Here is a 26,257-nt window from a genome sequence, read left to right as displayed (position 1 = left end):
TAACCTTCAGTGCTTCCCTATCTAATTACATCCTCTCTGTATAGTACACATAACATCACATATCTTGTCTCTTTACTCTCACACCCTCCTGACACTTTGCCAACATTGCTGGGTGATCATATCATACAACCCATTAAGAACCTAGCAATCTGGTGGACCATTATGCAATAGGTAGCATCTTTCCTTGTGTATCTATGCCTATTTCCCTATAGATTGTAAGCTAGCGAGCAGGGTCTTCCTACCGCTATGTCTGTCTGTTTTTACTAAGTTTTGTTCTATTACTGTTGTTCTAATTGTAAAGCGCTTCGGAATATGCTGCGCTACATAAGAAACTGTTAATAAATAAATAATAAATAACATTCTATCAAGCACGTTGTTTTTAAATGGGAGTACAGAGGTTATATTTTTATTCAGAGGTTATACTTGAATCAAAGGTCACTTTCACTGTTTTAAAAGAAGAGGATTTAAAAAAAAAATTATCCCCCTTACCTGGATGTTGGAACAATACCGCCGGCACGTGGACCCGCTTACTCTGCCTGATGAAGTGACCTCTACAGATTTGCAGCAGCAAGTGGTAACAGGTGCCAGTGGAAGGAGCCTGAGCATAAACGTGGTTCCAGGTGCCGCGGTGAAGGAACCTGGTGGTGGCAGCAAAATACCTGCCCACTGCGCAGTGGGTGGAGTCAGTAACAGGCGGTTGCTGACAGTAAGAGGGACTCCCCTATTGGCCTAGGTCCCGAGGGACCCAAAACCAATCTGTGATCTCTTGGTGTGGGCAGCGGGGCGCATGTGGTCACAAGTCCTCTTCTTGGTTTAAAAGTCTTAAGCACCAGTAGTTAGACATCACTTACTCTAAGCGTATATGACATCCGTCTTTGTCACCCAATTTAGTCATGGTACCATCAAGCTGCAGGTCACTTTAACATCTTATCCTAACATATATAGAAAATGATCCTGAGAATGCTGACCTGTAATTAATAAGTTGTATTATATGCGAATGCTGATACCCGTGAAATGACATTCTCTATACTGTTATGTAGGTTGCTGTGCTGCTGATGGACACACAGGGGACATTTGATAGCCAGTCAACCTTAAGAGACTCGGCCACGGTGTTTGCTCTCAGCACCATGATCAGCTCCATTCAGGTGAGGTTATGCCATAGATTTCAGGCACACCTGTAATCTACAGACAGATGGAGGGGGGCTGCCATAGTGTGTAGGGAGGCCAATCCCGGGATCGGGATCGGCGGGATCCCGGGATTTGAATCCCGGGATTCACGGGATTACACTGCGCATGTGCGGGAGGGAGTGTGTGTAAGTAATACTACTTACAATTAAGCGGGCGGCAGCCATAGACGAACGCTGAACGCGGCAGCACTTCAAATGTGGTGCCAGCCAATCAGAGCTGGCGGACCGGCAGCCAATCAGGGAAGCTGCCGCGGCAGCCAATCAGGAACGACTGCTGCGGCCGCTTCCCTGATTGGCTGCTGGTCCGCCAGCTCTGGTTGGCTGGCGGCCGGCGCTTCATTTGAAATGCCGCCGCGTTCAGTGTGTCCATGGCTGGCGCCCACCTAATAGTAAGTGATACTTACACACACCCTCCCTCCCGCGCCACTACCAACCCTCCCCGCTACCTACTGTACATCCTCCCGCCCAGCTACCTACACCCTCCGCACCGCTACCTACACCCTCCCGCACCGCTACCTACACCCTCCCGCACCGCTACCAACACCCTCCCGCACCGCTACCTACACCTCCCTCCCTTCCCCGCCGCTACCTACACCCTCCAGCGCTGCTCCCTACACCCTTCTTCACTGATCCCTACTGCAATCCCGGGAATCCCGGGATTGATCGTTTTTCAATCCCGAATCCCGGGATTGAAAAAACGGCCCGGGATTGGCCTCCCTAGTTGTGTGGTCTGAACCAGTCCTCATGAGAACGCTGCATATCAACTTACTAGGAAACAGGGGAGTCATTCCGACCTGATCGCTGCAGTTTATGGCAGCACAGCGATCGGGTCGGAATTGAGGGGGGGGGGGGCGGCCTGACATGCGGGGCAGACTAGCCCTGTGCTGGGCGTCCCCCCGCATGTCAGGGAAGATGACCGTAGCTGTGCTGAATGACCCCCCCCCCCCCCAGGTACATTACTGAGGTACAAGGTGCTTCATGCCTCAATGACATCCGTGGCAAGTAGTGAATTAATAGCCTGTTCTCTCAGGGTTATCACTGGTTCCTAGTGACTCGGCTCATAGAATGGATGTGCACATGTTTGAGAGATTACCTTGATGATTGTTACAACGATATTTCTCTGACGTCCTAGTGGATGCTGGGGACTCCGTCAGGACCATGGGGAATAGCGGCTCCGCAGGAGACAGGGCACAAAAGTAAAAGCTTTAGGATCAGGTGGTGTGCACTGGCTCCTCCCCCTATGACCCTCCTCCAAGCCTCAGTTAGATTTTTGTGCCCGGCCGAGAAGGGTGCAATCTAGGTGGCTCTCCTAAAGAGCTGCTTAGAGTAAAAGTTTTGTTAGGTTTTTTATTTTCAGTGAGTCCTGCTGGCAACAGGCTCACTGCATCGAGGGACTTAGGGGAGAGAAGTGAACTCACCTGCGTGCAGGATGGATTGGCTTCTTAGGCTACTGGACACCATTAGCTCCAGAGGGAGTCGGAACACAGGTCTCACCCTGGGGTTCGTCCCGGAGCCGCGCCGCCGACCCCCTTGCAGATGCCGAAAAGTGAAGAGGTCCAGAAACCGGCGGCAGAAGACTTTTCAGTCTTCATAAGGTAGCGCACAGCACTGCAGCTGTGCGCCATTGTTGTCAGCACACTTCATAGCAGCGGTCACTGAGGGTGCAGGGCGCTGGGGGGGGCGCCCTGGGCAGCAATGATAGTACCTTATTCTGGCTAAAAATACATCACATATAGCCCCTGGGGGCTATATGGATGTATTTAACCCCTGCCAGGTCTCAGAAAAACGGGAGAAGAAGCCCGCCGAAAAGGGGGCGGGGCCTATTCTCCTCAGCACACAGCGCCATTTTCCCTCACAGAAATGCTGGTGGGAAGGCTCCCAGGCTCTCCCCTGCACTGCACTACAGAAACAGGGTTAAAACAGAGAGGGGGGGCACTTATTTGGCGATATGACTATATATATATTAAAATGCTATAAGGGGAAAAACACTTATATAAAGGTTGTCCCTGTATAATTATAGCGTTTTTGGTGTGTGCTGGCAAACTCTCCCTCTGTCTCCCCAAAGGGCTAGTGGGGTCCTGTCCTCTATCAGAGCATTCCCTGTGTGTGTGCTGTGTGTCGGTACGTGTGTGTCGACATGTATGAGGACGATGTTGGCGAGGAGGCGGAGCAATTGCCTGTAATGGTGATGTCACTCTCTAGGGAGTCGACACCGGAATGGATGGCTTATTTAAGGAATTACGTGATAATGTCAACACGCTGCAAGGTCGGTTGACGACATGAGACGGCCGGCAAACCAATTAGTACCTGTCCAGGCGTCTCAAACACCGTCAGGGGCGTTAAAACGTCCTTTTACCTCAGTCGGTCGACACAGACACGGACACTGACTCCAGTGTCGACGGTGAAGAAACAAACGTATTTTCCTTTAGGGCCACACGTTACTTGTTAAGGGCAATGAAGGAGGTGTTACATATTTCTGATACTACAAGTACCACAAAAAAGGGTATTATGTGGAGTGTGAAAAAACTACCTGTAGTTTTTCCTGAATCAGATAAATTAAATGAAGTGTGTGATGATGCGTGGGTTTCCCCCGATAGAAAATTATTGGCGGTATACCCTTTCCCGCCAGAAGTTAGGGCGCGTTGGGAAACACCCCTTAGGGTGGATAAGGCGCTCACACGCTTATCAAAACAAGTGGCGGTACCGTCTCCAGATAGGGCCGCCCTCAAGGAGCCAGCTGATAGGAGGCTGGAAAATATCCTAAAAAGTATACATACTGGTGTTATACTGCGACCAGCGATCGCCTCAGCCTGGATGTGCAGCGCTGGGGTGGCTTGGTCGGATTCCCTGACTGAAAATATTGATACCCTTGACAGGGACAGTATTTTATTGACTATAGAGCATTTAAAGGATGCATTTCTATATATGCGAGATGCACAGAGGGATATTTGCACTCTGGCATCAAGAGTAAGTGCGATGTCCATATCTGCCAGAAGTTGTTTATGGACACGACAGTGGTCAGGTGATGCAGATTCCAAACGGCACATGGAAGTATTGCCGTATAAAGGAGAAAAAGACAACGTCTTTTCAGCCTCAGTCCTTTCGTCCCCATAAGGGCAAGCGGGCAAAAGGCCAGTCATATCTGCCATGGGATAGAGGAAAGGGAAGAAGACTGCAGCAGGCAGCCCATTCCCAGAAACAGAAGCCCTCCACCGCTTCTGCCAAGTCCTCAGCATGACGCTGGGGCCGTACAAGCGGACTCAGGTGCGGTGGGGGGGGGGGTCGTCTCAAGAGTTTCAGCACGCAGTGGGCTCACTCGCAAGTGGACCCCTGGATCCTACAAGTAGTATCCCAGGGGTACAGATTGGAAATTCGAGACGTCTCCCCCTCGCAGGTTCCTGAAGTCTGCTTTACCAACGTCTCCCTCCGACAGGGAGGCAGTAGTGGAAACAATTCACAAGCTGTATTCCCAGCAGGTGATAATCAAAGTACCCCTCCTACAACAAGGAAAGGGGTATTATTCCACACTATATTGTGGTACTGAAGCCAGACGGCTCGGTGAGACCTATTCTAAATCTGAAATAGTTGAACACTTACATACAAAGGTTCAAATCAAGATGGAGTCACTCAGAGCAGTGATAGCGAACCAGGAAGAAGGGGACTATATGGTGTCCCGGGACATCAGGGATGCTTACCTCCATGTCCCAATTTGCCCTTCTCACCAAGGGTACCTCAGGTTCGTGGTACAGAACTGTCACTATCAGTTTCAGACGCTGCCGGTTGGATTGTCCACGGCACCCCGGGTCCTTACCAAGGTAATGGCCGAAATGATGATTCTTCTTCAAAGAAAATGGACGATCTCCTGATAGGGGCAAGGTCCAGAGAACAGTTGGAGGTCGGAGTAGCACTATCTCAAGTAGTTCTACGACAGCACGGGTGGATTCTAAATATTCCAAAACCGCAGCTGTTTCCGACGACACGTCTGCTGTTCCTAGGGATGATTCTGGACACAGTCCAGAAAAAGGTGTTTCTCCCGGAGAAGAAAGCCAGGGAGTTATCCGAGCTAGTCAGGAACCTCCTAAAACCAGGAAAAGTGTCAGTGCATCATTGCACAAGGGTCCTGGGAAAAATGGTGGCTTCTTACGAAGCGATTCCATTCGGTAGATTTCACGCAAGAACTTTTCAGTGGGATCTGCTGGAAAAATGGTCCGGATCGCATCTTCAGATGCATCAGCGGATAACCCTGTCTCCAAGGACAAGGGTGTTTCTTCTGCGGTGGCTGCAGAGTGCTCATCTACTAAAGGGCCGCAGACTCGGCATTCAGGACTGGGTCCTGGTGACCACGGATGCCAGCCTGAGAGGCTGGGGAGCAGTCACACAGGGAAAAAATTTCCAGGGAGTGTGATCAAGTCTGGAGACTTCTCTCCACATAAATATACTGGAGCTAAGGGCAATTTACAATGTTCTAAGCTTAGCAAGACCTCTGCTTCAAGGTCAGCCGGTATTGATCCAGTGGGACAACATCACGGCAGTCGCCCACGTAAACAGACAGGGCGGCACAAGAAGCAGGAGGGCAATGGCAGAAACTGCAAGGATTCTTCGCTGGGCGAAAAATCATGTGATAGCACTGTCAGCAGTGTTCATTCCGGGAGTGGACAACTGGGAAGCAGACTTCCTCAGCAGGCACGACCTCCACCCGGGAGAGTGGGGACTTCATCGGGAAGTATTCCACATGATTGTGAACCGTTGGGAAAGACCAAAGGTGGACATGATGGCGTCCCGCCTGAACAAAAAACTGGACAGGTATTGCGCCAGGTCAAGAGACCCTCAAGCAATATCTGTGGACGTTCTGGTAACACCGTGGGTGTACCAGTCGGTGTATGTGTTCCCTCCTCTGCTTCTCATAACCAAGGTACTGAGAATTATAAGACGTAGAGGAGTAAGAACTATACTCGTGGCTCCGGATTGGCCAAGAAGGACGTGGCACCCGGAACTTCAAGAAATGCTCACAGAGGACTCATGGCCTCTGCCGCTAAGAAGGGACTTGCTTCAGCAAGTACCAGGTCTGTTCCAAGACTTACCGCGGCTGCGTTTGACGGCATGGCGGTGGAACGCCAGATCCTAAGGGAAAAAGGCATTCCGGAAGAGGTCATTCCTACCCTGGTCAAAGCCAGGAAGGAGGTGACCGCAAAACATTATCACCACATGTGGCGAAAATATGTTGCGTGGTGTGAGGCCAGGAAGGCCCCACGAAGAAATTTCAACTCGGTCGATTCCTACATTTCCTGCAAACAGGAGTGTCTATGGGCCTCAAATTGGGGTCCATTAAGGTTCAAATTTCGGCCCTGTAAATTTTCTTCCAGAAAGAATTGGCTTCAGTTCCTGAAGTCCAGAAGTTTGTCAAGGGAGTATTGCATATACAACCCCCTTTTTGTGCCTCCAGTGGCACTGTGGGATCTCAACGTAGTTCTGGGATTCCTCAAATCACATTTTAAACCGCTCAAACCTGTGGATTTGAAATATCTCACATGGAAAGTGACCATGCTGTTGGCCCTGGCCTCGGCCAGGCGAGTGTCAGAATTGGCGGCTTTGTCTCACAAAAGCCATATCTGATTGTCCATTCGGACAGGGCAGAACTGCGGACTCGTCCCCAGTTTCTTCCTAAGGTGGTGTCAGCGTTTCACCTGAACCAGCTTATTGTGGTACCTGCGGCTACTAGGGACTTGGAGGACTCCAAGTTGCTAGATGTTGTCAGGGCCCTGAAAATATAGGTTTCCAGGACGGCTGGAGTCAGGAAAACTGACTCGCTGTTATCCTGTATGCACCCAGCAAACTGGGTGCTCTTGCTTCTAAGCAGACGATTGCTCGTTGGATTTGTAGCACATTTCAACTTGCACATTCTGTGGCAGGCCTGCCACAGCCTAAATCTGTCAAGGCCCATTCCACAAGGAAGGTGGGCTCATCCTGGGCGGCTGCCCGAGGGGTCTCGGCATTACAACTCTGCCGAGCAGCTACGTGGTCGGGGGAGAACACGTTTGTAAAATTCTACAAATTTGATACCCTGGCTAAAGAGGACCTGGAGTTCTCTCATTCGGTGCTGCAGAGTCATCCGCACTCTCCCGCCCGTTTGGGAGCTTTGGTATAATCCCCATGGTCCTGACGGAGTCCCCAGCATCCACTAGGACGTCAGAGAAAATAAGATTTTACTTACCGATAAATCTATTTCTCGTAGTCCGTAGTGGATGCTGGGCGCCCATCCCAAGTGCGGATTGTGTACAATACTTGTACATAGTTATTGTTACAAAAATCGGGTTATTATTGTTGTGAGCCATCTTTTCAGAGGCTCCGCTGTTATCATGCTGTTAACTGGGTTCAGATCACAGGTTGTACAGTGTGATTGGTGTGGCTGGTAGGAGTCTTACCCGGGATTCAAAATCCTTCCTTATTGTGTACGCTCGTCCGGGCACAGTATCCTAACTGAGGCTTGGAGGAGGGTCATAGGGGGAGGAGCCAGTGCACACCACCTGATCCTAAAGCTTTTACTTTTGTGCCCTGTCTCCTGCGGAGCCGCTATTCCCCATGGTCCTGACGGAGTCCCCAGCATCCACTACGGACTACGAGAAATAGATTTATCGGTAAGTAAAATCTTATTTTAACAATTATCAAAGTAAAAATAAATGTTTTGCAGAACCTGTGTGAGAATGAGAGATGAGGGAGTGCACTCGCAGAAGCCATCACTAATAAATGGCCCTATATGATTTTCTCTCTTTATTTTGAAGGTTTATAACTTGTCACAGAATGTCCAAGAAGATGACTTACAGCACTTGCAGGTAAATATAACACAACAGTCGTTTTCCTACATTATTACTTCTATAACTCCATGGACTGAGAATAGTACATTTTTTTTTTTTTTTCAAAATATTTGATTGGACATTCACAAAATATAAGCATACATTACAGCATACAACAACTTAATGTGACAACAGCAGATCATCATGGCATAATAGAAAAGTAAACATCATTGATCAGGCAACGGAAGAAAAGAGTTACAAATTATTTCAGTTTCACAGTTCCTAGAAAGGGGAGTGACCTAGGAAAAGCAATTCAAGATTGTACCAAGTAGTATGTTTTACAGCCTGTCGAAGGTGGATCTTGATAGTATCATCGAGCATTTGTACATAAGGGTGCCAAATGTCAAAGAATTTTTCAATTTTACGTTCTTTATCAATAGACATCTCAAGCCACTCCATATGGAATAGGTATGATAACCTTGGCAATAACAGAGCTAGGGACAATGAATCAGTAGCTATCCATTGTGACAGGATAGCCTTTTTGCTTGCGGCTGCTATTTTGGTCAACAGCCTGCGCTGGCCAAGGGACAGCCCAGGCGTTGAAGATTGACAGTGGACGTCCCAAATAGCCCATTCAGGGGTGGCCTCCACATCGATATGCAGTTTATTTTTGATATAGATTTGTACTAAACCCCAGAACTTGAGGACTTGAGGACAGATCCATAAACAGTGATATATATCTGCCTCAGGCGCTCCGCATTTAAAACATTTGGAGTCAGGAGCCGTGCCCATTTGGAATCGTAATTTCGGTGTAATATAAGAGCGATGCAATATTTGGTAGTTCATTTCAGCGTATGATGCTGACGAGAGAGTTTTGTTGATTTTGTTAAATGCCGTATGCATATCAGATGTGGTGATAGTTGGGAAGTCCACTGTCCATTTGGTCATTCCTGATTGTGTAGTTTCCCAGTCTATGATTTTTTGAGAAATGTATAAAGGAAGGCCGTAGAATAGTGAACCTTAGGTGTGGCTTGTAGGACGACATCTAAATTGTTAGTTTTGTCTTGTACTGTCATTGTGGCTAATGATTTGTGGAGATAGCTACGAATCTGAAAGTATACGAAGTGGGATTGGAAGTTGCGGAAACTTCTCGCAAAGAGTAGTACATGTGCACATCTGGTAGGTGTCTCGGTCAATCAACTGGTACAATAATCTAATGTCTTGATTTGACAGAGCGACCAACGTGGTGTGTATAGTTGTCCTGCGAAAATCTAGGTTGTGTGATAAGCGGAGAAAGGTGGTGTTATGGCTGGAGACGCCCATCCTAGAACGTGCTTGTCTCCAAGCCATGCATGTTGACATTAATAGGAGGTTACTTTGTATCTGAGGGGGGAAAGAGGACGGACGTGTGTGTAACCAGCTAACGAGTGGGGTGTCAGGACAAAAAGGCCTGTTCCAAGTCGGTGTTAGCGAAAACTTCTGTCCCATGTATCCAGACGACTGCGTAACGATAATTTGCAGCCAGCATATAACTTCTGATGCAGGGTAGGTTAACACCGCCCAACTTGAATAACGAGATTCTAGGTTTTTTATGTGCCCAGATAAATTCACTAAAGGCCCTGTTGAGAATTTTCAGGTCTGCCTCAGATATCAGTAAAGGTAACATTTGAATGGGGTATAGTAGTCTCGGGAAGGTAATCAATTGACATCTGCCTAGATAAGAGGGGTAAGTGCTTCCACTTCTGAAAGTCGTCTAGGATACGTGCAATGACTCGTGGGAAGTTGTATCTATATAGGTCAGCTGGGTTGATAGGTATTTTAAGGCCTAGATATGTGATCGTCTGTTTTGCCCATCGAAAAGGGAATTGGTTATCCCAGTCGTGAATCGCACCGGGATGGAGGGCTAGAGCTTCAGTTTTAGATTTATTGATCTTAAACCCAGAGATTGAATCAAAAACTGTCAGCAGAGACATTAAGCTAGGAAACGCATCTTTGGGATTCGAGAAGTATAGCAGTAAGTCATCGGCATAGGCCGTGACCTTAAGGTCACGATTACCAATTTTAATCCCGCGCCAGGTGGTGTTGAGGTAACAGTGTGTAATGAGCGGATCCAATGCAAGGTCAAATAAAAGTGGGGATAATGGGCATCCCTTTCTCGTGCCTCTATGCAACATAAAGATATCAGTGTTCATTCCATTCACCGTGAGGAATGCGGCCGGAGAGACATAGATAGTGCGGAAAAATTTTAAAAAATCAGCTTCAAATCCCTGACAGTGAAGGACTCTCAGCAGATGTGACCACGACACACGGTCAAATGCTTTGTCCGCATCGCAACTCACCAGCAGGGACATTCCCCCCGGTGACTGGGCCGACGTGGTCAATGCCGCTATCGATTGTCTAATATTATGTACTGAAGTTCTTCCCTTCACGAAGCCGGTCTGGGATGGGTGTAATATCGTGGGTAGTACGAGTTGCAGCCTATTCGCCATAAGAGCAGTTAAAATCTTAAAGTCCTGATTTAGGAGGGAAATTGGGTGATATGACTGAACTAGGGTGGGGTCTTTCCCTGGCTTTGGTAGTACTATCACACGAGCCTGATTAAAAGTAGGAGGAGCAACATTTCCCAATAAAATTTAATTAATTAGTGACAGGAGATGAGGTGTAACATGTGGTGACAATAATTTATAGTATTCTGCGCTCAGACCGTCTGGGCCAGGGGATTTGCCGTTAGAATTATTGATGGTGGTTAAGCAATTAGCTAAGTGGGTGAGCGGTGCCATGATGGAAGTTCTGTCGTCTTCAATCGGTGTAGGGGATCCGGCAGAGCGAAGGAAGGCCATGCCACCAATAGGGTCATCCGGTGGGGCAGTGTAAAGTTCCTTATAATAAGTCAAGAGTCAGCAATGACTGCTGGGTCAGAGGACAGTTGAGGGCCTGTATGCAGGGATAGAATAGTTGGGGTGGGGCGCTGACTACGAACCATGTTTGCTAGGAGTTTGCCTTCTTTGTTACCCCACTTATAATATCTATGTTTTTGAAACTCCAGAGCGTATTGTGCTCTTTCCGTGCAGAGAGTATCATAGAGATGTTTTGTTTCGGTATAAATTCTACGGTTATCATCTGTTGGGGAGGATAGCAGTTGTGCATATGAGTTAGTAAGTGCCAGGCCCAGGTCCCGATATCGCTGATTAAGGTTCTTATGCTTATTTGCAACATATGCAATTACGTGACCCCTCATCACCGGCTTGGAGGCAGAATAGTACATTTTAAGTAATCCGCATATACTTACAAGGACGGAATTGCGCATGCGCCGGCGCATGCCGGACTTCCGAAGGCCGTAATTCAGTAGCGATTGCCTCTGCCTGATTGACAGGCAGAGGCGTTCGCAGGGCGTGGTATTATATTAATGAACTTTATCTTTAAAAAATGTTTTTAATTATGAATGGACTTATAATATAATGGTTATATGCCGGCGTTACCAAATCTGAATTCTTATTTCCGTTTGATTGCCTATGTGATTGCCTTAAATTGCTGATGCCATAATATGGAACCCACAAGGACAGATACATATTTTAATCCACTGAATCTTTGCCCACATTCAGCTGTTCACAGAGTATGGCAGACTGGCAATGGAGGAGACCTTCCTGAAACCATTCCAGGTTAGTGGATCGTTTACTATATAACAGAATCCGTTCTTTCTCCTGGATGGTGTAATGTGCTGTAGCTCATAGCAACCACTCATTTGCTTCCCATGGTGTAACTTGCACCAAACTGATCATAGCACTCACTAAGGGAAGTCTGGTTATAGCGCTGCTGTATTATGGAAAGTGTCCGCCAGTCTTTCTGTTTGATTAGTATAAGTATTGGAGGGGATACAGGGGGTAATTCTGAGTTGATCGCAGCAGCAAATTTGTTAGAAGTTGGGCAAAATCGTGTGCACTGCAGGGATGGGGGGCTGATGTAACATGTGCAGAGAGAGTTTGATTTGGGTGGGGTGTGTTCAAACTGAAATCTAAATTGCAGTGTAAAAATAAAGCAGCCAGTACTATTTACCCTGCACAGAAACAATATAACCCACCCAAATCTAACTGTCTCTGCCCATGTTATATCTGCCCCCCAGCAATGCACATGGTTTTGCCCAACTGCTAACAAATTTACTGCTGCGATCAACTCAGAATTAGGCCCGCAGTCAGGGCCAGCACAATCTTGGTAAGCATTGCAGAAGGGCACTGGTCTGGTGAGACGCCGTCACCTCCTGAAACTGGCTGCCGCCTCGATCTCTACTTTCAGAGTATCACGGCACCATGTATTGACTTCTCTCACCATGGCCACAGTAAGACAGAAAGCGCTACTGTACCTAAAGGGGAGAATATGACCTCAGATAATCTGACATGATTTCTTTCAAAAACAGCTTCACTACATAGCTATTCAGTAAGGCTACAGAGAAAACTTCATAGAAACAATGCAACAGAATAAAAGCTTGAGTTGCAATATTAAAATAGTAAAATATTTGGAAGCAAGGCCTATGTACATGTACCTATAGAAAAGCATTGGAAGCTTATACAAATGAACTCATTCTTCTTGGCAACAGCCATAAAGGATACAGAATTCTGCACCAGTCACCAGCAAGGTAGCTATTAGTAAAAGAGTGGTGACTGTGTGCCAATGAAAATTCTGAAATTATACAACCAAGATGGGACTAACTGTCATGACTGTTCGTTTGTGAAACCTGCATCTATGTGAAGTCCATGCGAGTAACTGGAGGACTATGTGTATAATTGGCTGGTCTGTGGGAAAGGGTGGTCTTCAGTATGCCGAATGTCGGGATCCCGGCGCCGGAATCCCGACACACCGACAGCTATTCTCCCTCGTGGGGGTCCACGACCCCCCTGGAGGGAGAATAAAATAGTGTGGCGCGCGTAGCGCGGCAAGCCCGCAAGGGGCTCCTTTGCGCTCGCCACGCTGTCGGTATGCTGGCGGTCGGGCTCCCGGCGCCGGTATGCTGGTCGCCGGGAGCCCGAGCGCCGGCATACCGTACTACACCCGTGGGAAACAGTGTGATGAAGATGCAAGGAGCAATACCTGACTGGGAGTCGAACCCAGGCCTTGGCAGAGGGAGCCGTATCCTGACCACTTGAACCCCAGGGACTTGGTGTTGAGAACAGGATGGTGAATGTATTGGTGAAAATGAACTGGATCAATGATGAACGGGGTTCGGCTGGTAATACGCTGCTGGACCGGGCTGGTTACCAGATATGACTGGTAGCGCTCTGTGAACCGGGCTGGGTACTGGTATAACTGGGTATGCACTGTGAACCGGGCTAGAGACCGGTATAACTGGTAATGCACTGTGAACCGGGCTGGATACTGGTATAACTGGTAGCGCACTGTGAACCAGGCTGGGTACCGGTATAACTGGTAGCGCACTGTGAACCAGGCTGGATACTGGTATAACTGGTAGCGCACTGTGAACCAGGCTGGATACTGGTATAACTGGTAGCGCACTGTGAACCAGGCTGGGTACTGGTATAACTGGTAGCGCACTGTGAACCAGGCTGGGTACCGGTATAACTGGTAATGCACTGTGAACCGGGTTGGTACCGGATATAACTGATAACGCAACTGTAATCCGGGCTGGTACCAGATAATACTGGTAACACAACTGTAATCCGGGTTGGTACCGGATATAACTGGTAACAACTGTAATCCGGGCTGGGTAGAAAAAGAGCAAAGGTTTACAGGAACTAAGGTAATTAATGTTACCTCTAAGGGAACTCAGCTACTACGCTCACACTGAGCTGTGTGACTCAGGAACTGTCAGCTTCTGAAACACAGGTCTCTCTACTTATACCTCTTGGTCCTTTGTGATTGGTGAATAGAGTCAGATGATTCAGGGAGTCTCAGGCTGGCACAGGATTGGATAGCTCATGGTCAGGTGATCAGACCCTGTCACATCAGTACTCCAGGTTAGGCTCTGATGTGGAGTGAAGCCTAGCAGGCCAGAAAAACACTGAAGCCTGAACTTCTAAAAATGAACAGAGGATGCTGCCTTTTAGGCCAAAACTCCAGAGAGCTGAACACAGTGAAGGAATCGAATGCTGCACACAGCTGATTACTGATTACTCAGAGGAATTCCTACTTGGCTGGCTAATCAAGAGTACGCTACACAGATTTCCAGTTGTCATGCTGAGCTGAAGCAAATGCAGGTTGCAGGACATGCTGAGGTAAACCACAGAATATGAGAAGTACAGTCCGGTTCATGACACTAATATTATATGGTTCTCAAAGAATAATGTTTATTTATATTCATACTTGCAACATTTACTAAAATATATATGTTTTGTAATTTTGTGACGTTGTTAATAAAATAGAAATTATATATATATATATATATATATATATATATATATATATATATAAAACAGGAAAATGACAGCTGACAGTGATGTGTATTCCCGCAGTGCTACAAAACAACTCGTCTAATCACTGATCTCTATTATTCACATTTCACACTTTAAAAAAATGTAATATTCAAAGCAATTATTATTTTCCTTCAGCATTTGGAAAACAGTATGACTTATTTATGTAAATGTATCTGAGATAGATAGAGATTATATATATATATATATATACATGTGTGTGTGTGTGTGTGTGTGTGTGTGTGTGTGTGTGTGTGTGTGTGTGTGTGTGTGTGTGTGTGTGTATATATATATATATATATATATATATATATATATATATATATATATATATATATATATATATATATATAAAGTGGATTATGCCACTGCGAGTGTTAGAACAATACTCCAACTATAGATGACCTAGGGACACGGATGATATATCAACTTTTTTATGTTGGTTCATGCCATTTTATGTATTTGAAACAGGCCTCCTAGTACCATAATAGGATAGATTATACTTGATACACAGTGCTGGATAACTGTCATTATCATATCATACTGCCTGTTATACTAACAAAATATAAACCAATTACATCCGTAACACTGGGGGGCAGATTTACTAAGGGGGTCTATGTATTAAGGCTTGGGGAGAGATAAAGTACCAACTACTCAGCTCCTAATTGTGCCATGTTACAGGCTGTGGGGTCTATGTACTAAGCCTTGAAGAGAGACAAAGTACCAACTAATCAGCTCCTAACTGTGCCATCTTACAGGCTGTGGGGTCTATGTACCAAGCATAGGGGAGAGATAACGTACCAACTAATCAGCTCCTAACTGTGCCATGTTACAGGCTGTGGGGTCTGTGTACCAAGCATAGGGGAAAGATAACGTACCAACTAATCAGCTCCTAATTGTGCCATGTTACAGGCTGTGGGGTCTATCTACCAAGCATAGGGGAGAGATAACGTACCAACCAATCAGCTCCTAACTGTGCCATGTTACAGGCTGTGGGGTCTATGTACTAATCCTTGGGGAGAGATAAAGTGGACGGAGATAAGTGACCAGCCAGTCAGCTCCTAATTGTCATGTTACAGGCTGTGTTTGAAAAATGACAGTTATGAGCTGATTAGCTGGTATTTTACTCATCTCCACTTTATCACTCTGCAAGGCTTAGTACATCTGCCCGTTAAAGCAATGTTTCCATACTCATGTATTGATAGCACAGTATGACAATGGGCCTGCATGAGAGATTAACTCTTTGGGGTACATTTACTAAGCAGTGATAAGAGCGGAGAAGTGAGCCAGTGGAGAAGTTGCCCATGGCAACCAATCAGCACTGAAGTAACATCTATAATTTGCATACTATAAAATGATATAGAGCTGCTGATTGGTTGATGGGGAAATTTCTCCACTGGCTCACTTCTCCGCTCTTATCACTGCTTAGTAAATGTACCCCTATATCTCTCTCCTAGGCTTAGTACATCTGCCCCTGGGTGTGGTATGAAAAATCAGAATGATGACACCAAAATGTCGGCATGCACATTATTTTGACAAATCAACATGTGCAATGCCAACAGGGCCAGAATTTTTACATTATGCTTGCCGACATAGTGTTAGAGCCCTAACCCAACGCAGCCAGTGGCGCACGCAGGGGCGGTTTCCGAGTACCTGGAAACCCCCCCTGATGAGTAGAATTTTCTATTTTTGAGACAGAGACACAGCTGTCTCCGTCTCAGCTTAAAGCTGCGATCGCGACCGTGAAGCTGCTGCCCTGCTGCAGCAACAGAGAGCTACTGCACTGTATGTACAGTAGCTCTCTTCTTACAGAATGCCCGGCGGGAAGCTACTGGCTGCGTATGCTCAGCCACAGCAGCTCCCTCCGTTCTCACGCTGCTGCCTATCGATCTGCTCCCAGCCCCTGGTGGGGAAACAATGTGTATATGTATGTATATATTAGTAGGTATGTATGTATATACTGTATGTATGAAAAAACACACACACACACACACACACACACACACACACACACACACACACACACACACACACACACACACACACACACACACACACACACACACACACACACACACACACACACACACACACACACACACACCCCTTCCCCCCTCACTAATTCCTGCGTTTGCCCCTAGCAGCCTAATCCTAACACTGACATTGTGACTGGTAAAATTCACAATGTTGACATGACCATGTTGAGATTCTGAATGTCGACATAACTACATACCCTCCTCAATACAGCATAGCACATTAGTGATTGCAGGTTTTCTGATATTACCAGTAGATGTCACTGCTCCACCTGTGCATCTGCAGTGTCAGCACAGAACCCAGCTATAGAATTGTTCTCACATACTAAAACTGTGGCAGGGCATGCTGGGACATGTAGTTTCACAGCAGCTGGAGGGCCGCATGTCGGATTACCCTTATATAGAGCTTACATATTATGCAGTGCTGTACAGGGAGTTTTGGTTATGCACACAGTTCTACTGGGTGTGATATGCAGGGATGCCGGCGGTCACATGACTGACCCTGGTATCCCGACTTTTAGAATGCCGACAGGGTGGTGGCTAGGGCTGAGGACACAGGGGGTGGCGGTTACGGCTATCACAACCCCCCCTCCCCCCCCGTGTCTAACCCTAAACACCCTACCGGACCCTAACCCTCACCCCAATACTTAATTTTGAGATGCCGTTGGTTGGGGTTCTGGCACAGGGATTCCGAGTAGTATTGGGATTCTGGCGTCGGTCACCTGACCACCGGCATCCTGGGCGCCAGGATGCTAACCGTCCTATTATCCAGTGGAGCTCACAGTCTATAGTCTTTTGCCAGAAGCCACCTGCCAGTATGGTCTTGTTCCTAATTGAACTCATGACTCCAATGCCAACCCTCTGTGCCATGGGCTGCCCCAAATTTACATTTGTGCCAAGGTACAAAATGACTCTAGCTGAGTTTACCTTGTAATTCTGAAATGTAATCTTTTAAAATATCCAACCATAGGGATGGCCCTCGTGCATCGAGATCATTGATGCCATCACCCTATATAAGATGGTTTTATCATCAATGGCAGTGAACCGACTAGTTTCACTCCATTGATGGAAGCCATGGGCCTTGCCTACCGATGGTTCTCATTTTTGTCTGGCATTACAGCACAGAGCTAGCAGGCTGCCAGCCAGTAGTAGCCGTGCGCTGCAGCTCAGAGTCTGCCACATCTCCCTTCTTGATGTACGTGCTGACTTGACAGCCTTAGCTGTCCGTCAGCACTGCAGCCCGCCCACTTTCTCATTCATAGGCAAGACAGCTACTCACATCCAGCCCCGCCTCTGTGGGCGTGTTCACTGATTCGAGGACCTGCAGTGTGTATGCGCGAAACACAGATGGCAGAAACCATCGATGGTATAACATTGAATGGTTTAATACAATCAATGGTTCTTTTTGTGTATTCCATCGTTGGGAAACACACTGATGGCCATCCCTACCTGACCCAACTCCTGCCGCTCATTCTGCTACCCTAGTTGCTGACATAATTGCAGAGTAGCTTCTGCACTTGGGATGTAACTACAGCCATCTGCTTATGTTTTTAGAGAGCGACACTAACCTCTTTCCCTACCCTTATTCACTGCCAAGAATTCTGTAATAAAGAAACCTATACATTCGTATGTATGTGATAGATCGGAATGCTAAACACCTGTGATATATTCTACCCAGTATAATATATACACATGATGTATACAGTATGTAGCTGTGTACACATTGACACGATGCAGATAAGATCTTCCCATAATCCTGTGTTCGCTTGGCTCGCTGCGCTGCTGACTCAGAGCTGCGTGATAGTCTGGATGCTGGACACAGAAAGGTTCCAGCTGCAGCTAGCAAGCACTGACCTGCCAAACCAAACCACTGTCTGTTACTTGCAGCCCCTCTCCATTCACCGCTGACTGCCTCCTCCATAGAGATTTGTGCCTGGAAGATGTGGCCATCGCTTGGGTTATTGACCCAGTAATCAGGAGACGTTCTAATGATATTTCAGCTGCATAGTTTTCATACCCTGTCATACTCACATTAGCTCACTGCAGTTCTCTGTCAACACTGAAACACCCTTAAATGTGAACAAGACGTACGCCCATTCGTCAGTACCTGCTCTGCCCTTAACTACTGTATATTTTTAGACTGGATGACTTATGCTTTTGATACACCCCCTCACCCATTATCCACTAGGCCTAATTTAAAGGGGATTGCCAACTTCACATGGCCTGCTTATTGCTCCGTATACGCCCTTGTGATTCTTGTACTTGAAGCTTTAGTTTGTCTCTCTGACATTCTTTGGTACTTTTCAGGCCTATATTTATATAGGATGCAAATGTAAGTAGAAAGCAGCTTTGTGCCCATGGTTGTGGCTGATGTTGCGGAACCTCTGTGCTGGTAAGATTTACTGCTGGTCCTTATGTGGCAAGGACTGGTTGGTAGGTGATGTCTTTGTGGCAAGGCACCCATAGGTCTGGCCCCAGGTTCGCCCACTAAGCAGGTCCTGACGTCGGGCAGGCCCGAGTGCTGAGTACAAAGCATAATACTGTAGAAGTCAGGATAAAGACAGGCCGCACTAGTGTCAGGTTTAGACAGCTATGGTCAAGGCTAAGTCAGACCATGATGTACTGATTATCAAGCTATATGGCCCCTTAAATATTCATATTATAATCATTTACTAAAGGTTGAACGCAGGAGATATCAAAAATATCCCTTACATTCAGATATGTAACAAATGATACTGCATTGCCCATTTTTTTCCATGGGTCCTACAATTTATCAAGCCCCGAAAGTAAGATTTTCAGAGACTGATCCCCCAATAGCGGACGTCATTTATTTTTATGGATGGGGATTTTTGGATCCCTCTCTGGTTGCGGACACTTGCACATACATGAGCCGATGGACGTGCATGCACAGTAGGTATGATGAGTTTGAACCTGGTAGTAAAGTGATAGCTTACTCTATGACCTTATTATTTACTGGTCACTGGGATGGGCTCTGAGCAGAGCCTCCGTCGTGGTATGAGCAGTAATAGCCCTGGAATGGAATTCCTTATTGCAGCGATGTACGCCAATAAGGAATGGTTTCAGGAGCCCTCACTGCCACCATTGATGTATACCCTTCAGTGAGTAGCACCGGTTACTGGTTAATGGGCTACAGGTAGTAGTAGCCTACGAGAACCGGAGGTGTGGGACTTTGTTTTGCCTTGTAAATGATTGCCGCTTTAAAAAGGGCATTTTTGCACAAAGGGGGTCATTCAGAGTTAATCGTAGCTGTGCTAAATTTAGCACAGCTACGATCATCTTCCCTGACATGCGGGGGGACGCCCAGCACAGGGCTAGTCCGCCCCGCATGTCAGTCCGGCCCCTCCCGCACAAATACAAAAGCATCGCATAGCGGCGATGTATTTGTGGAGTAACTCCCGGCCAATGCAGCTCCTGCGGCTGGACGGGAGTTGATCGTCGCTGCCACTGGCTGCCGCGGCCCGCCCCCCCCAACGGTCCGGCCACACCTGCGTTGGCCGGACCGCGCCGCCGTCCAGCCCTCTCCCGCCCTGCGACCACTTCTGCCTGTCACTCAGGCAGAGGCGATCGTTACTGAACGATGGCCTTCGGCCATCTGGCATGCACTGGCGTACTGCGGCGCCGCCACATGTGCAATTCCGACCCGAACGCTGTGATAAACTGCAGCAAGCGGGTCGGAATGATCCCCAAACTCCGGCTTCTCGCAGCCTATTACATTTAGCCTAAAGAATTAAAAAAAAGAGAGCACATTTTATGCATAGCTGGTAGCAGTGCCAGACCCCAATGTATCTTCTTCACATTTATATTGTTTCCAATTTTTCTATTTTGTTTCCATCAGAGAGATATATATATATATATATATATATATATATATATATATATATATATATATATATATATATATTTTATTTTTAATAATAAGCATATTTTGTATGTTTCCTTCTGTGTAGCCAAACATCTCAAGCAGCCAGTGAGTTGTTAGATTTCATGATCATGGGACTTGAGGCAAAAAGTATTGTTTAATCTTTAACCTACTCTGCAAACAGTAGGTCTGCAGAATTCACAAGCCCAAGGGGAGATAATTACCGCCCAACACCTGCACCCATTCATTTTCCAACCATAACTCCCTGAAGAATTTTAAATATAGACAGTCCTGTTTAATGTTGCCAGGAAAGATCTGAGTATGTATATGCCAAACAGTGAGAGCCCTGGGCTGGGTAGTACATTTATTTGCAGATACCACAATTCAGTACAGTTGCTATTGATTGTCTTCTCTTCCCAACAATTCCATTATTTCCACCAGAGCCCTCCTGTCAATCTTATTGAGCAGTGATAATCCTCAGAGAACACAGCTGCTAGAAGCGGAGTGCGCTATAGTCAGGGGCGGATTGGGAACAAAAAGCGGCACCGGAAAAATTTGAATTAGTGGCCCCACCAGATGTGTAAGGTCTAGCCATGGGCCATGGCAGCAGCACCCTACCCCCAAGACTTTCCAGATAGTGGGCATGTCCAGCATCAAGGGGGAAGTTAAAAAGAAATAAAATTAAATATTATGAGCACATTATATGATACACCTTCAGAATTTAGGAAACTATATCATTCTTTATAAAGATATTTTCTTGCTTATTACACCAACCGTATCCCAATCACTATTCACTCAATCTTATATGTCAGCCAAGCAGGCAGACAGAGCATACTCTAGATCATCTGCAATCCAGTGGCGTGCGGTGAGGTCAGTGGCTGGGGAGGCACTACCGTAACTACAGCCTAACTTTAACCCATGCCTAATCCTAACCCCACCCTAACTGCAACCTAACCGTAACTGGTGTGGGGGGGTATGGGGTGATTGGGGATGGGGTAGTTGGCGCTGCAAGGGGAGAGAGAGCAGGAAAGAAGAATTTGTGTGGAAGAAGGTGTGATTGGAGGGGTTGTTTGGAACTCGAGGTCACAGTGCCGTAACTAGGCATTTTAGCGCTGTGTGCAAGAAATGACAGTGGCACCCCCCCCCCCCCCATGTAAGACAGGGGCAGTGCGCGCCGTAGGCGCGCCAAAAATTTCTAGGGGCGTGGCTTCACGGGGAAGGGGCATGGCCACAAAATAATAGCAATTCATACTACGGTGCACAGTAGTCTACATTATTCAAATTATGCTGCACAGTAGCGCCACTACACCAGGTAGAGCCCCTTTTATACATTACAGCAGACAGTGTCCCCCTTTTTACACATTGCGGCAGCCAGTCCCCCTTTTTACACATTGCGGCAGCCAGTCTCCCTTTTTACACATTGCGGCAGCCAGGACCCCTTCTTACACATTGCGGCAGCCAGGCCCCCTTTATAAACATTGCGGCAGCCAGGCCCCCTTTTTACACATTGCAGCAGCCAGTCCCATTTTTTACACATTGCAGCAGCCAGTCCCCCTTTTTACACATTGCGGCAGCCAGTCCCATTTTTTACACATTGCGGCAGCCAGGTCCCATTTTACACATTGCGGCAGCCAGTCCCATTTTACACATTGCGGCAGCCAGTCCCATTTTTTACACATTACGGCAGCCAGTCCCATTTTTTACACATTGCGGCAGCCAGTCCCATTTTTTACACATTGCGGCAGCCAGGCAGGTGGTGTCTGAGAGAGAGAGAGAGAGAGAGAGAGAGAGAGAGAGAGAAAAAGATACTTACCTTCTCCCCGCTGACAGGCTCCTCGTGCAGATCCCTCGGTGCAGGCAGTGAGGTGAGAAGGAGGAGGGAAGGGGAGCAGGGAGCCGCAGCAGCGCTATGTTATTGGTAGTAAGCGCCGCTGCAGCATCCCCCTCTCCTTCCGTATTGGCTGCCGGCATGGTGCCTGACATGACATGGTGCCTGGGGGCGTGCCTGGGGGCGTGGCCACATGCAGCATTCGGACCTCGCAGCCTGGCCGGCCTCCCGGGAAACATCTCAGGCACAGGCAGGAGGCAGAATTACTAAGTTTGGAGGAGGAGCAGAGATGAGAGGGAAGGAAAGTAGAGGCGGCTCCTCCTACCACTCCAGCCCGAAAGGTGAATGCTGACTGAGTGACTGCGCTTTCCGGGCCTGACAGCGTTATTTTAGAGACCCTGGGGCACTGGCGGCATGTAGCATTTAATAAGTCAATGTGACTAATTTTTTTTACCGTCGGTTGAGGAGAGGGGACAGTGCTGCTGCTGGCTGGGAGCGGGAGGGACGGAGCCGGTCCCTGCCTGTGGGTGATTGGACAGCGGATCCAGTGCTGGATCCGCTGGGCTAATCACATCTGGGGGACTGACAGGGGCGTGCATTCATCGGGGCTGAATGCACGCCCCTGTCATTGCGGCACCAGTATAGGTGCCGCTTCCCCATACATTTTCAATGGGCTTTCACAGCCCATTGCTGCGCTGCGCCCCCTGCTGCCCGGTCTTTTAGTGTTAGCAGCGGGAGGCACCTCTCCCGCTGCCTCCCACCTTAACATGCAGCCATAGTAAGAGGGGAACAATGATTACAATAATAAAAGAAGATATTTATCACTGTGCTATAAATATCTTCTTTTTATTATTTTAATCATTATGACAGGGGAGGCACTGCCTCCCCTGCCTCCCCTGACTGCACGTCCCTGCTGCAATCACAGGCTAAGTGGCAAAGTCATTTTCATATATGCAAATTATTTTGCATCTTATTGATTATGGACCACATGTCCTCAAACAAAACAGGCCCACGGGTGCGTCGGCCCACCGGGAATCTTGCCTGTAAACCATATGGCCATCCGCCTCTGGCTACAGTGCAGTATCCAACAATATGGCTCCTCTAGGGATGCTTCATTCCCTAACCAAGATGGCTGCTGATAGTGTATCTGGGCATGCACAGCGTCATCTTGTCACTGTGTATGAGTGGCATGGTGAAGGATGGCTGTCCTCCTCTTAGTTCCTGTGACGTCACCCCACTATTACCGTTGTTCCAGAGCCCTGCACCATTACCGGAGTCTGAGACAAGCGATAGTCATCTGCTGGTGAACTGTCTACAGTACACCAGTGCTCCACAACAGGCTCCGCTCCTTCTCATAAGCCAGTTGTGTAACAGTGAGTACGGCTGTCACGACCACACAGCGGCAGCGGTTACCCTGCCGGGTGCGCTGGTCTCCGGGCGGCCTCTCTCCCTGCTGCCTCCTGGACCCCGGCGTGCGGGTGGCTCTGCCACCGGCGGTCCCCGGTTCCACGGGCGCCGCAATGTCTGATCACACGTGGGGGCGAGGAGGCTGGTGACGTAATCACCACTCCCCCTCCAATGAGAAGAGGGCGGGAGTTTCAAAAGAAGATGCCGGGCAAAGCCCGGCGCCCGAGTATTGTCGCTATTGTGCTACCCCCCTGGCTCACGTCTCACGGTGCTTCCAGCGTCCAGTGGATTCTTCTCAGCTTCAGTGACTACAGTGCTTCCAGCCTTCAGTGTGTCTCCCAGCCACTGAGACTCCAGTGCTTCCAGCATTCAGCGTGTCTCTCAGACACAGAGACTTCAGTGCCTTCAGCCTGCAGCGTGTCTCTTACCCACAGAGACTCCAGTGTGTCCCACATTCAGCGTGTCTCCCGGCCACAGAATCCCCATGCCTTCAATATCGTTCTCAAATCATCATTAATTTCTTCCTTCAGAGTTCTTCAGCATCGTTCTCAAATCATAATTTTTTTCTTCATACAGAGTTCTGCAGCATCATTCTCAAATCATCATTAATTTCTTCATTCAGAGTTCTCCAACGTCATTCTGAAATCATCAATATTTCATCATTCAGTAATCTTCAACATTGTTCATTCGTTATCAACCATTTCTTTCCGTGGTTTGTGGCATTGTTCTCAAGCATCTGCTATTAATAAAGTTGCATGAGGAAAACCTACATCCGTCCGTCTTTATTGCGACCCAGCTATGGTTCCTCTTCCCGATCATCGGAAGAATCCTCAAGTACCCAACCCTCTCAGCCCAGGTCTGTGATAACGGCACTGGACTGGTCATTGCCTGAATTACAGCTGCAGGTGTGGACAGTACTCTGCTTAACACCAAAACTGCACACACATTCCCAACAACAGGCAGAGGTTCTCAAGGCACCCCAATGATCCAGGTTTTAGATACAGCCATGGCTCAGCACAGGTGGTTAAATCAAAATGACTAACTGAGGTGCTAATTAAGTTACCTGTGGCGAAGCATGGATAAACTTGAAAGCTGTACCGTTGGGGTGCCTTGAGGACTGCGTTTGAGAACATTTGAGTTAAGGTCTGACCCTAGTGACGAGTATATGTGACATGAGGCAGGGAATGACGTTACCGGGGTTCTGATCCACAAAATATCAAAGACTTGACTACAGCAGGCAAACAGGTAGCTGACATAACCCACTTAGTTGTCTCATAGCGGATTCCCTTCCACACCTACCCAAGTATATCTACTATATACAATCCCCTAGGCTAGGTAAAACGAAGCTAATACATTTTTTGAAATATGGGGGTCAGCCTACTAAGCCCTGGAGAGAGATAAAATGGAAAGAGATAAATTACCAGCCAAACAGCTCCTAGCTGTTCATTTTCAAACACAGCTTGTGACGTGTGTTACGTTCTTGGTGCTCTGAACAAAGGTGTAGTGTAGCAACTCCAAAGCACCAGAACGTGACGCTGAAGTAATGGCCAGGTGTGAAGGTAACCCCTAGCAACCTACCTCCGTTGTTTCACCCGCGTGGTCAGTTCGCGCCTGCGAGACTATGGTTTCTTGGGCCTCCGTCAGCCACGTTTGAAGGGCTGATTAGGTCTGCCCAACTCCGATGCCCCCAGGTCTTAATGCAAGACAAGGCGTGAACCAACACGGGATGATGATAACAAGGGGACCTCTAACTAAACCAAACTAAGAGCTAGGGGCTACAAAGAGACCTAAAACTAAATGTATATGCGGCACAGCCGCCAGGATAAACAACAACCAAGGAAATGCTGTCCACACGCCGACACAATACTGTTGTGTGCTGGCGGTGACAGCATATGCAGAACCCTCTGCAAAACACCAATAACTAATATAACTAAAGAATACAGCGGCCTTGGCCGACGGACGCGGCTAAGCCGCTACTCACGAAACCGGTACAAATACTGGCAAACGGACAGGAACCCCCAATGTAGCTGACACAGACTCTCAGGACCGGAGGAGTTCCAACGACTGCGCAGTGGACACCAAGGAACAGGATACGGGATCAGGAACAGGAACAGACAAAGCCACTGGACTTCAGGACAGGAACGCTTCAAGGCACGACACTGGCTCAGACACCGGAAGCAGCTAGACAGAAACTATCACCGGAGTCTGTGTAATGCACTGAGACAGAATATAACAGGCAGCCCTCCAATAGCTGCAGAGAACCTAATTAATTATGTTGCGCAGCTGCACAACTGACAGGTTCAATTAACAGACAGGTGGGGCTAAACACGTGGAAACAGGCTGCAATTACACAGACTCACCACCGGCAGCAAACAAGATTCTTCTAAACCAGAGCAAAGGGAAATCCTGGCCTGCAAGAGAACTATAACATAAAATACATGAACCAAAATGCAAAACAGGAATGAGCCACTGCCGTGGCTCATAACAACGTGGAAGTTAGAAGCTGATTGGCTGGTGCGTTATCACCCTCCTATTTATCGCTTATTCATCTAAGTGAGCCTTAAATCTCTCTGTGCTTTCTTCAGTATCCGGACTATAGATCTACCCTAAGGGGTATATTCAATAAGAGTCGGAAAGTTCCGTCTTGTTGGAAAGACGGCAGTTTCCGACTGATTGTGGTCGGAAAGGGGTTCTGACCTATTCAGTAGGGGG

General features: G+C 47.6%; 1 protein-coding gene across 2 annotated transcripts in view; it reads left to right on the top strand.

Annotated features, from left to right (window-relative positions):
* Positions 1-26,257, top strand: part of ATL1 (atlastin GTPase 1) — an 80,667-nt gene that overhangs the window by 24,500 nt on the left and 29,910 nt on the right. For both annotated transcript variants that reach the window (XM_063947556.1, XM_063947555.1), the window contains exons 4-6: positions 1,041-1,145; positions 7,967-8,017; positions 11,581-11,637. In XM_063947556.1, the coding sequence (XP_063803626.1) occupies positions 1,041-1,145; positions 7,967-8,017; positions 11,581-11,637 (213 nt within the window). The remainder of the gene's footprint in view (positions 1-1,040; positions 1,146-7,966; positions 8,018-11,580; positions 11,638-26,257) is intronic.

The sequence above is a fragment of the Pseudophryne corroboree genome, chromosome 12 (assembly GCF_028390025.1).
Source record: "Pseudophryne corroboree isolate aPseCor3 chromosome 12, aPseCor3.hap2, whole genome shotgun sequence".
Lineage (NCBI taxonomy): Eukaryota > Metazoa > Chordata > Amphibia > Anura > Myobatrachidae > Pseudophryne > Pseudophryne corroboree.
Note: the sequence above shows the minus strand (reverse complement) of the source record. Positions and strands in the feature narration are given on the sequence as shown.